Genomic DNA, 16186 nt, shown 5'->3' with positions numbered 1-16186 from the left:
TTCCCGCCCAATTCCGCCTCCTACAGCCCTTTCTCGGAGACTCTTCACACTAAAGGAGTTGGGTGGGAAGAAACAGGGTGGGCCCCCTACTGACCCACCCACACTGCTCCCTGGCACCTCACGGGGATCAGTGCTGTCTGTGGGGAGAGCGCCCCCTACCGACCCACCCATCCTGCTCTCTGGCACCTCAAGGGGCCCCCTACAGACCCATCCACCCTGCTCGGCAGGACTCTGATTTTCCTTGGGGTCTCACATTCAATATTAAACAGGCCGGGCCCGACTTAGCTTGTGAACTCTGTCCATTTCAGAAGGGTAAGAGGGCGGACTTCCCTGAATCTGAAGGGTCTTGGCCCTCATCGTTACTGGTACAAGAGACCCGTCTGTTCAATGAAGGGCATTGCAGGATTCGAGCATCCATGGACACAGGTCCTCCCTTACCGAGCAGTGTCCGCATCGAAGAAAGACATGAATGGGTTGAGCTGCTGGTAGCGGTTAATGAAGGAGTCCTTTCTGACCTCCCAGATCTCACGGTACACATCCCAGGTCTTCAGGTATGCCTGGAGGTGCATGGCGTTTGCTTGCATGCCACCACTGATCAGTGCCTGGATTTTCTTGATATCTTCATCACACTCTGAGTGCGGAGGGAGGATAAACAGAACAGTGACCAGTTGTTTCGATTCCCAAACAGCCAGTCCTAGTCAATCAGAACCCCTTGCTTCTCTTCCATGCTGGTTTTGCAAAGCCTCACCAGTCCCCTGGGAAATATTGTCCCTATGTTAGAAGGGGAGGAAACTGAGGCACGGAAAGGGGAAATGACTTCTAGGGGGTTGGGTGTACACAGGCAGGAACTCGTTCCATGACAGATGCAGGCTATATTCAGGCAATGTCTGTCTAGACTCAACATGTGACTCGCAGTAGCTGCTAAGCCAGCTACCAAGTGCCACAGTGTTAGCTAAGGGGGAATGACAGCTGAATACCAGGCTGGGGAATCGTCTCCTCCAGGGATAGGGTGGGAGAAAGGATCCAGCCAAGTTACCACAGCCGGTTTGTTGTGGTCTGAACACAGAGGGTATCACTACACTGGGTTTTCAATCCCACAGCGGTGAGACTCAGAGCCCGGGTCTACCCAGGAAGTGCCTGAACATGGGGCTGCAGGGAACAAGACGTGTGGGTGCACAACTCGGCAAGGCAGCTGCAGACTCCTTTAGACTGAGCTGCAGGGCCCCCACAGGGAGCGTGTGAGTGCAGGAGAGGTCTCCTTACCCACGAGAACCGAGATGGGATCGCCGAGTGTCAAGGTTCCTCCCCACTCTGAACTCTAGGGTACAGATGTGGGGACCTGCATGAAAAACCTCCTAAGCTTATCTTTACCAGCTTAGGTCAAAACTTCCCCAAGGTACAAAATATTCCACCCTTTTGTCCTTGGATTGGCCGCTACCACCACCAAACAAATACTGGTTACTGGGGAAGAGCTGTTTGGACACGTCTTTCCCCCCAAAATACTTCCCAAAACCTTGCACCCCACTTCCTGGACAAGGTTTGGTAAAAAGCCTCACCAATTTGCCTAGGTGACTACAGACCCAGACCCTTGGATCTTAAGAGCAATGAACAATCCTCCCAACACTTGCACCCCCCCTTTTCAGGGAAATGTTGGATAAAAAGCCTCACCAATTTGCATAGGTGACCACAGACCCAAACCCTTGGATCTGAGAACAATGAAAAAGCATTCAGTTTTCTTACAAAAAGACTTTTAATAGAAATAGAAGTAAATAGAAATAATAAAAAAAAATCCCCCCTGTAAAGTCAGGATGGTAGATACCTTACAGGGTAATTAGATTCAAAACATAGAGAACCCCTCTAGGCAAAAACCTTAAGTTACAAAAAAGATACACAGACAGAAATAGTTATTCTATTCAGCACAATTCTTTTCTCAGCCATTTAAAGAAATCATAATCTAACACGTACCTAGCTAGATTACTTACTAAAAGTTCTAAGGCTTCATTCCTGGTCTATCCCCGGCAAAGACAAAATATAGACAGACCCACATACCCTTTGTTTCTCTCCCTCCTCCCAGCTTTTGAAAGTATCTTGTCTCCTCATTGGTCATTTTGGTCAGGTGCCAGCGAGGTTACCTTTAACTTCTTAACCCTTTACAGGTGAGAGGAGATTTCCTCTGGCCAGGAGGGATTTTAAAGGGGTTTACCCTTCCCTTTATATTTATGACACGGAGGAATCTGCGTTTGGTCAGGATCTCCGGCAGGTGGTGGAAGACAGAGATGCTGGTGATGAGGTGGCTGCTGATGTTATTGACCATATTCACGAGCTGGGCCAGACTTGGGGAAAACTCCACTGGAAACACAAAACAGCGGGTCCAGTAGAGAGAGGAACCCAACCCAGAAGAGAGGCAACAACTGCTCAGCGAACCCAAACCGATCCACGGGGTGAGCACTGGAAAATCTATTCCATTCCCACATATGCAAAAGCCCTTGCAGTGGCAGGCTGCAAGATCCTGGACCTGAAAATCCCACCATTCTGATTTCCATCTTGCTACCCCCTTCCTCTCCTCACTCCCACACACAGCAGCTAGAGGTTACAGGCCAACTCCCCCAGTCCAACAGCTCTGCTTGGGGCAAGACCAGGGCAAAGGTGGCTTAAAGCCACTTTTATGGGTCTCTTGTTCCTGGGGATGATCTGCACTGGCTCATGTCAGGATTCCCTCCCCACTCTGAACTCTGGGGTACAGATGTGGGGACCCTCATAAAAGACCCCCTAAGCTTATTTTTACCACCTTAGGTTAAAAACTTTCCCAAGGCAGAAATTTCACCTTGTCCTTGAACAGTATGCTGCCACCACCAAGTGATTTAGACAAAGAACAGGGAAAGGACCACTTGGAGTTCCTATTTCCCCAAAATATCCCCCCAAGCCCTTATACCCCCTATCCTGGGGAGGCTTGAGAATAAACAAGATCAGCACAAACCAGCCTTGGATTTTTAAGACCCAAAAAACCCAGTCAGAGTCTTAAAAAACAGAACTTTATAAGAAGAACAAAAAAAAAAAGATAAGAGAGAACAACTTTGTAAGATCAGAATGGAAGATAATCTTACAGGCAGTCAGATTCAAAACATAGAGAATCCCTCTAGGCACAACCTTAAGTTACAAAAAGGCACAAAAACAGGAATACACATTTCCTCCAGCACAGTGAATTTCACAAGCCAAAACAAAGAAAACCTAATGCATTTTCTAGCTAGATTACTTACTAACTTTACAGGAGTTGGTGGGCTTGCATCCTTGATCTGTTCCCGGCAAAGGTATCACACAGACAGACAAAAGCCTTTCCCCCTCCTCCAGATTTGAAAGTATCTTGTCCCCTCATTGGTCATTTTGGGTCAGGTGCCAGCCAGGTTACCTGAGCTTCTCAACTCTTTACAGGTAAAAGGACTTTGCCTCTGGCCAGGAGGGATTTTATAGCACTGTGTACAGAAAGGTGGTTACCCTTCCCTTTATATTTATGACAACTCGTATTTCCAACACAAGACTCAACAAAGCCACAGTAGTGGTCAAAGGCACCACGGGCCCGTGCTGCCAGCCAGGAAGAGCTAGGACAGGCCACAGGGATGATCGGGCCATGCTCCCTTGTCCCCTGGCCACCCCCCTTGCAGCACAAGCCCTTCTGCAGCTGCTTGGTGCTGCTCTGGCACTAAGGTCAGCTTGCCCGGCTCTGAGGGTCTGTCTACACTGCAGTGGAGAGGTCTGACTGCAGCACGTGTAGACAGACCCGAGCTAGCTTTGATTGCTCCAGCTAGCTCGGGTAACAAGAGCAGGGAAGCTATGACAGCGCAGGCAGCTGTCACCTGTGGATTTACCCAGGGTCCTGGGGGGGTGGGATTAGCCCACGCAGCTGCCCGTTGAGGGAGAAAGAAAAGCAAGAAGGTAATAGGCAGCCGTGATTTTAAGGTCAAATATCTTGTCCTGGACAAGGTTTGAAGTGAATGTGTTATCCTGGCACGACTGAGCAGCTGGGAATCCCAGCCTCCCAGCATTCATTTCTGACCCTGATGGCATGCGTAATATTGGCTCTGAACTCTCTCCCCGGCCCTGGGTCAAGCTGTGCTTTGGCGGGGACACAAATTCAGGACTGAACACAGCAAGCCCCAGACCTAGAACCATTTTCAATTCCTGCCTTAACCCCTCCCCGACATGCTGCTAATTCCTGGCTGGGACCTTGGGGCAGGGCTCAGCTGGGTGTCTGAGGGCTGCAGTGGATTGGAAGCTGTAGTGGAAGGGCTCACCTGTGCAGATGGCGCCGGGTAGTTGTCCTGCAGGATCACCTTGACCCTGAACAGGGGGTTAGGCGTAGTCTTGCCATCTCCATTGATGGCCTTGGAAAGTTCCAGTAGGGACCATTTGACACTGAGCCTGAAGGCCTCTTCCATCATTCTGTTCATCTTGATGGTGTAGGCCATCCAGTACTGCTGCACCTGAGAGGAGAGACAAGCCAGCTGAGAAAGGCAGCGTAGACAAGGAGGAGCCACCAGAGCGAGGGGCAGCCAGGGTAAAAGACAGTGAATGCTGCAGAACTGTGCTCCTGGCTCTGGCCACTGGCCCTTCTGGCTGCAAAGGTGACCTTTGCTACGTGACCCAAGTAGCTCCTCGGTCTGTCCACCTTGGAAAGGTGGGAACTGCTCCCATTCATCTCAGTGGGGGTTAGCACCAAAGGCTAGTGCTAAATTAAATGACACCAGATTTAACTGTTTCACTGCCACTCATTTGGGTAGAAGCAACCAGGGAATGTCCTACTCTGTTGTCGGAAGTAGTGCCAGATGCTGGGGCACTGGGGCAGGGTAAAATAGAGCAGCGGGATGCTGGCACAAGTTGCTGGGCAACTCAACCTCCTCCTCCCTAATCTAATGTCACCTCATGCCATGCCCAGAGGGGCCGTGTCAAGGTTCCTTCCCCACTCTAAACTCTAGGGTACAGATGTGGGGACCTGCATGAAAGACCCCCTAAGCTTACTTTTACCAGCTTAGGTTAAAACTTCCCCAAGGTACAAACTATTTTACCCTTTGCCCTTGGACTTCCACTGCCACCACTAAACGTTTATCTGGGTTTATTTATTAGGAAAGCATTGTTTGGAAACGTCTTTCCCTCCAAAATCCTTCCAACCCTTGCACCCCACTTCCTGGGGAAGGTTTGGTAAAAATCCTCACCAATTTGCATAGGTGACCACAGACCCAAACCTTAGATCTTAAGAACAATGAAAAAGCATTCAGTTTCTGAAAAGAAGGATTTTAATAGAAGTAAAAAGTAAAAAAGAATCACCTCTGTAAAATCAGGATGGTAAATACCTTACAGGGTAATTAGATTCAAAACATAGAGAATCCCTCTCGGCAAAACCTTAAGTTACAAAAAGACACACAGACAGGAATATCCATTCTATTCAGCACAGCTTAATTTCTCAGCCATTTAAAGAAATCATAATCTAACGCATATCTAGCTAGATTACTTACTAAATTCTAAGACTCCATTCCTGTTCTGCCCCGGCAAAAGCATCACACAGACAGACTCTTTGTTTTTTCCTCCCCCCAGCTTTTGAAAGTATCTTGTCTCCTCATTGGTCATTTTGGTCAGGTGCCAGCGAGGTTATCCTAGCTTCTTAACCCTTTACAGGTGAGAGGATTTTTCGTCTAGCCAGGAGGGATTTTAAAGGGGTTTACCCTTCCCTTTATATTTATGACAGGCCGTATGCCCACAACTTGCTGCAGAAAGAAACTGAGGGCCACAGAATTTAAGCCCTAAGGGCCTGCTGTATATCACAGATCATTACATTTCACCTAGTGCCCTTATACAGAGTTAGACTAAAGTACCTCAGTCTTCGTAAGACTAAACTGTTGGGCCCTACAGGGAGAAAACGGGCAAGACCGACGAGCCAGCCAAGTCCAAAGCCCCTGCGACGACCGGGAACTGACTAGGTGAGGCATGCCCAGATGATCTCAGCAGGCAATCCATGCCCCATCCTGCCGAGGATGCTAAAAATGCCAAGGTCCTTGCCAATCTGACCTGGGGGGGAAATTCCTTCCTGACCCCAAATCTGGTGATTGGTGGGGCACTGAGCAGGTGAGTTAAACCCACCAGCCAGGCAGCTAGAGAGAGGATTCTCTGGACCACCAGAAAGCATTGGCCCTGTGTTCCATCTCTGGCTGCGGCCGAGCTCTGACGCTTCAAAGGCAGAAAAAGAACCCAGAATACCTCTATGACCTGGGCCCTGACCCTTCAGTGCTGCTGGGGAGGCGGTGGTGCGGGAGGGAGGCAAGTGATTGGAGTCAGGTAGATAGGTGGGTGGGCAGGGACAGCTGTTGGAGAAGAGGGAGAAGTTGCAGGTGGCAGAAGAAGGTCTCTGAGAACACAGGTCCTTACACACAGGTCTCCTGACAGAATCAAAACCAAGCACTGCATGCTGGGACCTGTGACAGGAGGCAGACAGAGCACGGCCTGCTGGGAGCTGCCTGGCCTGGGCCTGGCCTTACCTCGGCGCTATCGTGTTTGAAGACTTCATAGGTTTGCCGCATGATGCTGGTGACCTCCTCGTGGATATCCATCAGCTTCTGCTGCACCCAGGCACGGTGCTCCTTCTGGTCCTCCTCAAACTCCAAGTCATTGTAGACCCGCTTGCTGGTGATCCGCACCAGCAGTGCCTCGCTGATCTGCTGGGCACTGCGAGCGATGGCCAGGGTGGCTGCCTTGTATTCGTTCACAATGGTCTGCACCTGAGGGCCAGTGGCCGCAAGGCAGGCTCAGGGCAGGGAGCACTCTGATCAGGCACCTTAGGGCCCCACGGTTTGACCGAGGTGAAACTGACCAGCTACGGCTCCACCTGGGCGAGGCAGGCATGAGGCTGAGGGGTGGGAGGCTCTCCCTTTGCTCCCCACCTGGATCCTGGGGGCAGAGAGGGTTCCCTGTCTCTACTTCTTCCTCACTCCCTAACTGGGGGGTGTTGTCTGCCAGGCTGGGTTCTCTGCTCCCTACCTCCAGAGATGCGTATTAAGCAGAGAACACCCATGTTCGGAGTTTCTCCCGCTACACCTAAGCCTAGGCAGACTGAGCAGAGTACAGATCAATGGGATGCCAGCAGCTGGAGACCCCTTAACCATCTGCTAATTGAGATCTCTGTGGAGGAAGGATGGAGCCTTGGGGCTGGCTAGTCGGGCGTGAGGGCCACGGAGGTCAGAGGAAAGCTCACCTTGCTGGCGTGCAGTCGGCACTCACTGATGAAGGCAGCACTGGCCCCTTTCAGTGACCAGTGCAGCTTCTTCAAACCAGGCTGGATCTTCCTGTCCAGGTATTGGATCCGCTCCTTGAACAAGGCCCTCTCCTCTGGGGACAGCATAGCAATGATCCTAAGGGGGCAAGGAGGGCGAGACGAGTAAGGCTTCCAGCCCCATCAGCAATTCAGATCTATGCAGTGCATTCCTCCCACCAACCCACAGAACGGGCCTGTCTCCAGACAGGTCAACGGTGAGTCCCCAAAAAGGATACGAGGCTGGGAAAACAGGTCGACAAAGCAAGGCGCAGAGGCGTGGCTCGGTCTGTAAAAGGGATGGCTGTGGCACATGCTGGTGCGATCAGTCTGGCTCCATGGATCGGGCCCTTGATAGGTACGTGCAGCAGGGTCTCCTCCCCACCCCCTGGCTATTGCAACTCTGGACTACACACACACACACACAGACACAAACACCTACCTCTGCTGATGCCCCTCAGTCCCCACTCACAGCCCCTTGCTGTCCCAGCCCTGCACTCCCCAAACATGGCCATTAGCTGACTGCTTGGAGAACAAGTGAAATCTGAAGATAAAATTCACGCTGGACATTCAGCTCTTTCAGACCAGCGCGATAAAGAAACCAATGCGCGCACACATGGAGCCGCTCATTCATCCAATAAAAAAACGGCGTTAGGGCAACCAAAAGCAATTGACGGGTGAGCGGCAGGGCTGAGTCAGAGCTGTGCTGGAGGTGCCCTCTTTCAGAGGAGATGCAAAATGAGAGTTGTGACCCTGGAGTTCTCCCTACTCAAGCTCCCCGCCCACCCCCTCTCGCCCTGCTTGTTCCCCTCTTCCTCACTGGACTCTCAAGGGGTAACAGAAGAAACTGAGGAAGGTGGAGGCTGCATGACCCCTATATAACTACAGCCCCAATTGGGATGCCCCAAGAAAGTGTTCTTGAGGCCCCAGCCGTCTCTACTCGCTAGGGAGTTCCAACGCTGTGCAGAGCCCAGCACAGAAGCGGGAATATGTAGAGGGCCCTGGATAGAAAAGTGATGTCCTGGCCAAACGCCATCCTGGGTGACTCCTCCTGTAATTTCAGCCGGCCAAGGGCTTCTCCTTTGCGTCCTGTTTTAAACTGCTGTGCAGCAATACTGTTGAACAGCGGGTGTGTCCCACGCCAGGGGCAGCTGCATGTCAATGCTGGGTTAGCTACCCCTGTGCAACACTGGTGTGCGGCTGGCAAACTCCTGCAATGCTCCACCCCAAGGGAACTGCCTCTCCATGGTGTGTTAAGCGATCATTGCAAGTCTATAGCTTGTAAAGTGCTTTGAGATCCTTCAAGATGAGAAATAGGAGCAGGAGGTATTCCTACAATCAGTTCCTGCGTACCCACAAGAGCGATGTGCTGGGGCTGGCGCAGCCCGTGATTGTATGACTAACCCCTAATGCAGGGCAGAGAAACATGAGCCATGAGGTGTTTGCCAGACAGAAGAGAGGTGAGCCCCAGAATGCCAAGCCCTGGGCTGGGCAGGTAGGAAAGGCAGAGGTGATTTTCAGACCTAGATTTGGCAGTTGCAAGCCTGCACATACTGGAAGTTTTGTGATTGATGCTGGAAATGCTGTTTTGTTGTTACCCAACGTAGAATTAAACCTGTCAAAGGAACTCACTGACAGAGAATGTTATTGAGGCAAAGAGTCAAAAACAGATGAGGTAGTTAGATGAACAAAAACAACATCTGCCACGACAATTGCTTGGGCAGAAATTCCAAGTCTTCAAGATACCGGGAGGAAGGGGGTCCCTGGCTGAGCGTCAGGATGGCTTCAAACATACATGTGTCTGCACGCACACACGCACTCCCCCAAGCAACACAGGATAGTGCTGGCCTGAAAGGGGGTGGCATGTTACTCCTGGAAGCAGTAGGTGTTGGCCCCTGTCGGAGGCAGGGATATCCGACGAGATGAACCATTTGTCTGGGTCGGTGCTGTGTGAAGGCAGGGATAGCACACTACACGGACCAGTGATCTGACCCGATGCACCAGGAAGGCAGGGCTACTGGGCGAGATGGGTACATTGGTCTAACTAGTGCCCAGGAGTCGGCTGGGTTGTCAGTCCTGCCCTCTCTCTCTGACAGGCAGACTTTGGGGTGAAGGAGCTTTCTTATGTCTCTCCAAGAGCCACCTCTGCAGCTGACTATGGGGCAGTGCTAACAGGCCCCCAAGGAGAGCTCTGTCCCATTCGACAGAGATAGAAAGGGCCCCTGACATGGCGGCATGAGACAGGGAGAGATGGACGCTGGAACGGGGTCTTGCCATGGATGTGGGATACTCACCTTTAGGGGTCTGTCGATGCGCCGGCGCAGAGCCCGCAGCCAGTGCGCCAGGCCCGCATAATGGCACATGTGTGCCGGCAGGAATGGCAGCTTCTTGCTCAGCTCTCTGTTGACCAGGGCGAGCTCTCTGTTGAACAGCATGTAGACATCCACGGCTTTCTTGTCAAAGGTGCGCTTGATGGCCTAGGGGAGGAAAGAGGCCAGCTGAGCCCATGCAATGCAGCAGCTGCACCAGCAACCCACTGCCCATCCAGGGGCTGGTCTCCCCACTTCATCTGCGGGATGCACTCGTTGGCATAACCTGGGGGCTGTCAACACCCCCGTACTGCCCAGCTAACCAGTCTGGGAGCAGCCCTCCCACAGCTCACAACAACCCACGCAGGGCAGCATGGCATGATGTGACGACGTTGCATGCGTTGCGGGGAAGGAGCATCTGCCAGTTCTCCACACATCGCCGCCAGAATGGGCACTGTAACGAAATCTACCTGGAGCGGCAGGGACGATCAGACACTCTGAAAACTCCAGCTGATGCAGAAGGCTGCGTTCCCACCACCCAGGGCTGTCTACCTCCTTGGTGGGGCTCCCCACTGTCACATAGGGCTGTGTACCGCCCGCGCAGCTCCCCACAGCACATTGGGCTGAACGCTATTGTGCTTTCGGTGTGGGGAGTGTTTGATGCCAGGCACTGAGCTGTTAACGATCACTACAGAGCACCTGCTACTTGTCTCAGGCACGGTACAAAACGCTGAGCGCCAAACTGCTCTGTCACGGAAACAGATGGATTTGTCCTGGTGCACCTGAGAGCAGCCGTTGGCTCGAAGTAAATGGACACCAATAATTGTGAGGCTGAGATGCAGCCTCCTCTCACAACGATGCCAGGGTGCCAATGCTGCAGTGAGAGTATCATCCCGCAGGGCAATGCCAGGCCATGTCCTAGTCCTGTCACTGCGAAGGGGGAATCACGTGCCACTTCCACGTACCTCCAGGAGGTCTTTGCAGTGCTGAACAAAGGCATCCACTTGGGCAAAGATGCTAGTCTGGTCCAGGACCCAGCCTTTCCCGGAGAGCCTGTTAGAAGTGCGGAAGGAGAAAATGTTTGTCGTGCCCAACGGCCGCCTCAGAGGCAGGCACCGAGATGGGGAGTAGACTCTCCTAGGTGGGCATGTTAGCTCCGTTGCTTCGCAGAGTCAGCCGCATGTTTATCGTCCAGGCCTTGCAGAAAAGGCAGAGCACCTCTCTGGGGACAGAAGGCAGTGCCCTGCTGGCACAAGGGGTAAGAACGTCCTTGCTCACAGAGTTTCCTTGCTCACAGACCTCAGATTCTGGGGTCTGGGACATGAATCCCAGGGCAGGATTTCGCAAATGCACGTTATTTGAATTGAGAATCCGCCCCCAAAGGGCACATCAAGCCTGCAGACCCTCTCTCTGCTCCCCCTCCCAAGAGAGCCCCAGGAAAGACTGGAAGAGCTCACAGCCTTTGAGATACCCCAGAATCTCTTCCCACGGACAGGGAGACAGGGCTGTAGGAAGACACGGGGGGATTATCCTATCCAGGAGCTCTGGGGAGATCACAGACCCTGAGAGCAAAGCTCAAGTACATAATCCTCACTCAGCTGTATTTGCCTGGCTTGCGCGTTAATGTCTTTGTCTTACAAAATATTGATCCAGCTCTACAAATCTGAATCTGAAGCAGACAAGTAACATTTAGACTTAATTTTCAAGGACCAGGCACCCACTTAAACCTGACATCCCTAATCATAATGATAGATTATGGTTTTTACAGCTCAGGAGAATCAGGGAAGGGAGGCTGGAGCCAGGCAGAAGGGACTGGCTGGTTTAGGGGACTGGGACACAGGGCCTTTGCCATCCGGCTCACTAGTTCCACTCATTCCCATCTCCCAGCCACTGAGCGTGTTTCAGTTTGTCCCTAGTGGGCTGTATGTCTCTGGCCCACCTTTTGACAGTCTGGGCAAAGGTACCAAGGTGAGCTATATCGCATCCCTGCTCTAACCAAGTAGACCCCACTCTCCGCCCAGAGCTAGGAATAGAACCGGGAGTCCTGGCTCCAGCCCCCCCTTGCTCTGACCCACTAGCCCCCCACCTTTCGGAAGAGGGCTGTGATTCTCTCTCTGGTATTGTAGTATGGGGAGTTGACCCATATGATGCGGACCAGGCTGATGAGGTGGGGAAGCTTGTCAGGGATGTCTTTGGGCTGCAGTGTGGACAGCTCCTGGAACGGCTCTTTCAGGATGGAAAGGAATCGGAGGTTCGATTGCGCTTGCTCAGACCCATCCTGCAAAGCAATCACCAGGGGGAGAGAAGAAACTCAGACCCCAAAGTGAAAATCCAAGGGCTCATCTCATCCGGGTTTCTGGCAGGCAGTCTAATCCTGAGGAACAAGGTGACTCAGAGTCTATTAGGCTCCCAGTGAAAGCAGGACGCTCAGTCTGCGGGGCTCCAAGGCCCAAGTTAGACTCTCAAGGCCTTTTCGGTTCCTGCACCAAAGTAAAACTGCATTCCCTCACCGGGGCCCGAGGGGCATCGGCAGAGCCCCGGACTGGAACAGTAGCAGTGCATGTACATGTAACCCCTTGGGGTTTAGAGAGCATGGCCCCTTTAAATCTTTTTCCTACTGGGGAGGGGGAGCAGTGAGAGGAAGGAGGGAAACTTGGGGGTGTGGCTCTGGGAGGAGGGGGGGAAGAAGGGCTGCAGCAGGGAGGCCCTGACAAAGTGAAGGAGAGAGCACCTGCCTGAAGCCAGGGAAGGACAGGGTGAGCCAGGAGGAGCACTGTGCCGGGGGGAATCGCCTGAGGAGGACAGGCCGGAGCCGGACCCAGTACCGCTGCTGCCCAGAGCGGCACGGGGCCGTGAGTACTGGGGCTCGTGACTCTGCACTGGGAATAAGGAGGAAGGCTGCTAGTGAGTTAAGTGGGGAGGCTGTCGCTCTGTGTAGCTTTGCAGAGAGCGGCGGAAGAGGGCACCGAAGGGTTTGTTGGGGAAAGTTCACGGGCGCGGAAGACGACCAGGAGCACCCAAGACTCAGCACTGGACTGAAACGTTGCTCAGGACTCCTGGTCCTGACCTCTGCGCGCAGACGTTGCTAGTATGCAATCAGTTGCATCACAGAGCCAAAAAATCCATTGTTGCATTGGCCGGGAATCGAACCCGGGCCTCCCGCGTGGCAGGCGAGAATTCTACCACTGAACCACCAACACAGATGAACTATTAGTGCAGATATGCTCTTCCCCTCCCTGTGTAGGTGGCCCCCATCTCTGTTTAGCATCCTTCTTCCTGGAAAAGCATCCTGTGGTCAAAGGAGCCGAAGCCGAAGCCCTTCTCCTGGTAACACCATCCTCGCAGCCAGGCATTCACCTCCAGGGTGCATCTGTCTCTGCCGAGGCCCCTAGCCTTGACTGGAAGGACTGAAGAGACCAGTACCTGTGCTCCCAACTCCCTCACCCTTGGATGAGTAGCCCACATGGATGAGTAGCGTGGGGTAGTAGTCAGACGGCCGGATGATCCTCAACAATCCCTTACATCTCGGATATGGGCCCCTGGCAGGCAGCATATCTCCAGGGATGCCATGTCAGGGCGACAGATGGGTGCCTCCGTCCCCCTCAGAGAGAGTCTCCAACCACCACTACCCTATGTTCCCTCCTGGGAGTGGTGGCTGTGATCCTCCCAGCCATGGCTTCTCCTCTTCAACCTTTGGGGGTGATTCCTCACTCGTTGCCAAGGCAGCATAACTATTCTCCGTCACCATGGTGGGTGGGTAGGGAGTAGGGGGAGAGCACTGCCTGCTGCCAGAAGTAACCAGCAGCCAGTGTCCTCCCTGTGACAGAGCCATGTCCTCCTCCTCTGGTGGTATGACAGCAGTCCTCTCTAGCTGGATAGTGTCCTCAGTCTTGGATGTCTCCACATGAATACTCTCAAGGAATTCCTCGTAGGTACGGATGCTCCTCAGCCTAGCCACCTCCTCCTGTAGCTCTCCCACCTGCTTTCTGAGAGATTTCACCAGCAGGCACCTTTCACACTGGATGGTCCCCCCCAGTCTAGCTTCCTGTGAGTGGGAAATGCAGGCCACAGTCTCTGCAAACCCACACCAGGATCTGGGCAGAGGCATCCATGGTTAGGGTCTCTGTCTGGATACAGCCGCAGGCAGGGCCTGTGCAAGGATGTTTCGTGGCCTAGGCGAAACTTCCACCTCGTGCCCCCTGCCCCGGGAGCCCTGCGGCAGCTCCCCGCCCCCCCTCCACCCTGAGACCTGCCCCCGGCAGCTTCCCGACCCCCCCCGGCCCGGGGAGCCATGCGGCAGCTCCCCACCCCAGCTCATCTCTACTCCACCTCCTCCCCGAGCATGCCGCTGCCACCCCACTTCTCCCGCCTCCCAGGCTTGCGGCGCCAATCAGCTGTTTGGCGCCGCAAGCCTGGGAGGGAGAGAAGCAGAGCAGAGGTGAGCTGGGGAGTGGTTCCCCTGTGCGCTGTCCCCCCCTGCTACTTGCTCCAGGCAGCCCTCTCCGTGCCCCCCTGCCCCAGCTCACCTCCGCTCCACCACGTCCCCGGAGCGCGCTTTTGGCTGCCCCCAACAACTTGGTACCCTAGGCGGCTGCCTAGTTGCCTAGTGGTTGCACTGGCCCTGGGCGCAGGTGGAGGAGACGGAAGCAGTATTGGCACTGGCGATGCAGCCCTTCCTAACCATAATGAGAATGTTATGACTCCCTCCTACAAAAACTCCCTCTCTCAAACTCCCCTGTTTGCTAGCTCCCATGGGTTGCTTAGCTTCTGGCGTTTAAGGCCTTCCCTCCTAGGTCAGCCCTACCCCCTTGCTAATCGCACAGGGGGAGGGTGATCACGAGGCTGATCAAGGGAACAACGGCTCAAACTGTCCCCAAACATACAATGCCAATTAGAAAAGGAATACTTGTGGCACCTTAGAGACTGACAAATTTGACCCTGTAACTGAAATAACCTGAAAGAAAAAGAAAAACACGAACAGCCAAACAAAGGTGTGGGGCGGGTGCAACCAAAAATTATAACTCAAAGGTGGGGGGCTCAGCTCAAAAAGTTTGAAAACAGCTCAGGGGGCAGGGAGGGGGTAGCTAGGGGCTTTGTGTGGGCACGAGGTAGCTCAGGGTGCAGGGAGGGAGTGGGTAGGGGCTGTGTGTGGGCGGGGTAGCTGGGTCTGTGTGCAGGCAGGGGCTGTGTGCCAGGAGGGCTCCTCTGCAGTCCCTGTTTCCTTGAGGGCTCTGCCAGCCACGGAGCTGGGTCCCCCGCCCCGGTAGCTCTAAAGGGGGGGGCTGGGAGCTGTGGAGCAGCTTCAACCCCCTACAGCAGCAGAAGACCAGGGAACCCCCCCTCTGGCTTCCCGCCTCCGACCTGGCCAAGGGGTGGGGAGAGAAGGAGGTGGGGGGGGGGGTGGAGCTGCCCCAAGACTGCCCTGCTCTTGCCCTGTAGATTGGGGGGGAGCAACGCCCCCTGTGCCCCCCAGCTCTGCCCATGGGCTATCAGCTTCTGCCCTGTGGGGAGTACTGGGGCTCGGGGCTCTGGAACTCAGCCTGCTGTTCCTGGCTTTAGCCCCGTGGGGGGTGCTGAGGATAGGGGCTTCAACCCCCCAGCTCCTGGCTTCAGCCCCATGGGAAGTGTTGGGGCTTGGGCTCTGGGTTTTACCGCAGGGCCCCACGGCCCCCCTGTTGAGAACTGCTGCTCTAGGAGCATTCCCTGTGTTTTATTGGAAGCCACCAGAATCAAACCACAGCTGCAGCAAGTATTCAGAGGTAGGCCTTGCATACGAAAGCGGAGTCTGAATGAGTCCTCCCCTGGCATCTTGATGAGCTGTGGAAGAGGATTTCAGGAGCTGATCTCACAGCCACCCTGCCTAGGTGCTCAGCATGATGGGACTGCTTGCCCAAATGATCACTTTTGGCTGGTGTTGGATCCCCAGTTTCCCTCTTATTGGGGCAGGAGTAATAAAGGGTTGTTATCCTTGCTGTGTGAATCGAGGGCAGCAGAACTGTACAGTAACTCCTCCCTCAACGTGGTAGTTACGTTCCTGAAACATGCGACGTTAAGCAAAATGATGTTAAGTGAATCCAATTTCCCCAAAAGAGTTAATGTAAATGGGGGGTGGGGGGAGGCTGTTAGGTTCCAGGGACATTTTTTTCGCCTGGTTGGGGTGGTGGAGGGAGGGGGTGGGCTATTTCCCCGGATGCCTTGCTGCTAAATGATGAACTAGCGCTGGGCTGAGCCCTCGGGGGTTAACACGGCGTTGTTAATGTAGCCCCCCACTCTACAAGGCAGCACCCATGGAGGGAGGAGACGCAGCATGGCAGAGACACACAACAAACCCAACTGTGGCTTGCCTCGGGCACTCTGTGCCGGCAACGTGTGCGTGAGACACACACCGTGTGTGTGACAAAGACACACTGTGTGTGTGTGTGCATGAGTGACACACACTGTGAGAGTGACAAAGACACACTCTGTGTGTGCATGAGTGAGACACACACACCCCCCCCCATGGGTGTCAGAGAGAGAGCCGAGCATTGCCTCTTTAAAAACGAAGGCCCCACTGTAAGGACTTGCCCTTTTAAGTAGACCAGCC

General features: G+C 53.8%; 1 protein-coding gene and 1 non-coding gene across 2 annotated transcripts; both read right to left on the bottom strand.

Annotated features, from left to right (window-relative positions):
* Positions 1-482: 482 nt before the first annotated feature.
* On the bottom strand, positions 483-15646 carry LOC141978787 (dynein axonemal heavy chain 2-like). Its single transcript, XM_074941106.1, has 6 exons — positions 15605-15646; positions 14130-14206; positions 7238-7394; positions 6525-6764; positions 4290-4478; positions 483-631 (listed from the first exon to the last, which is right to left on the bottom strand). Exons 1-6 carry the CDS (start codon positions 15644-15646, stop codon positions 596-598), a joined length of 741 nt encoding a protein of 246 aa, XP_074797207.1. The 3' UTR covers positions 483-595.
* Positions 12733-12803, bottom strand: TRNAG-GCC (transfer RNA glycine (anticodon GCC)). Its single transcript has one exon. It is a non-coding gene; the product is annotated as a tRNA-Gly (tRNA).
* Positions 15647-16186: the final 540 nt, after the last annotated feature.

The sequence above is a fragment of the Natator depressus genome, chromosome 28 (assembly GCF_965152275.1).
Source record: "Natator depressus isolate rNatDep1 chromosome 28, rNatDep2.hap1, whole genome shotgun sequence".
Taxonomy (NCBI): domain Eukaryota; kingdom Metazoa; phylum Chordata; order Testudines; family Cheloniidae; genus Natator; species Natator depressus.
This window is presented reverse-complemented; position numbering and strand designations above follow the sequence as displayed.

Excerpts from the sequence above, each read along its gene's own strand:
- LOC141978787 (XM_074941106.1), bottom strand. The coding sequence starts at position 15,646 with ATGTTTCAGGAACGTAACTACCACGTTGAGGGAGGAGTTACT. Across the intron at positions 7,395-14,129 it reads GGGGACGTGGTGGAGCGGAG|GATCATTGCTATGCTGTCCC; the intron begins GTGAGCTGGGGC and ends TTGCCCCCTTAG. Across the intron at positions 632-4,289 it reads ACCCGGCGCCATCTGCACAG|AGTGTGATGAAGATATCAAG; the intron begins GTGAGCCCTTCC and ends CTCCGCACTCAG.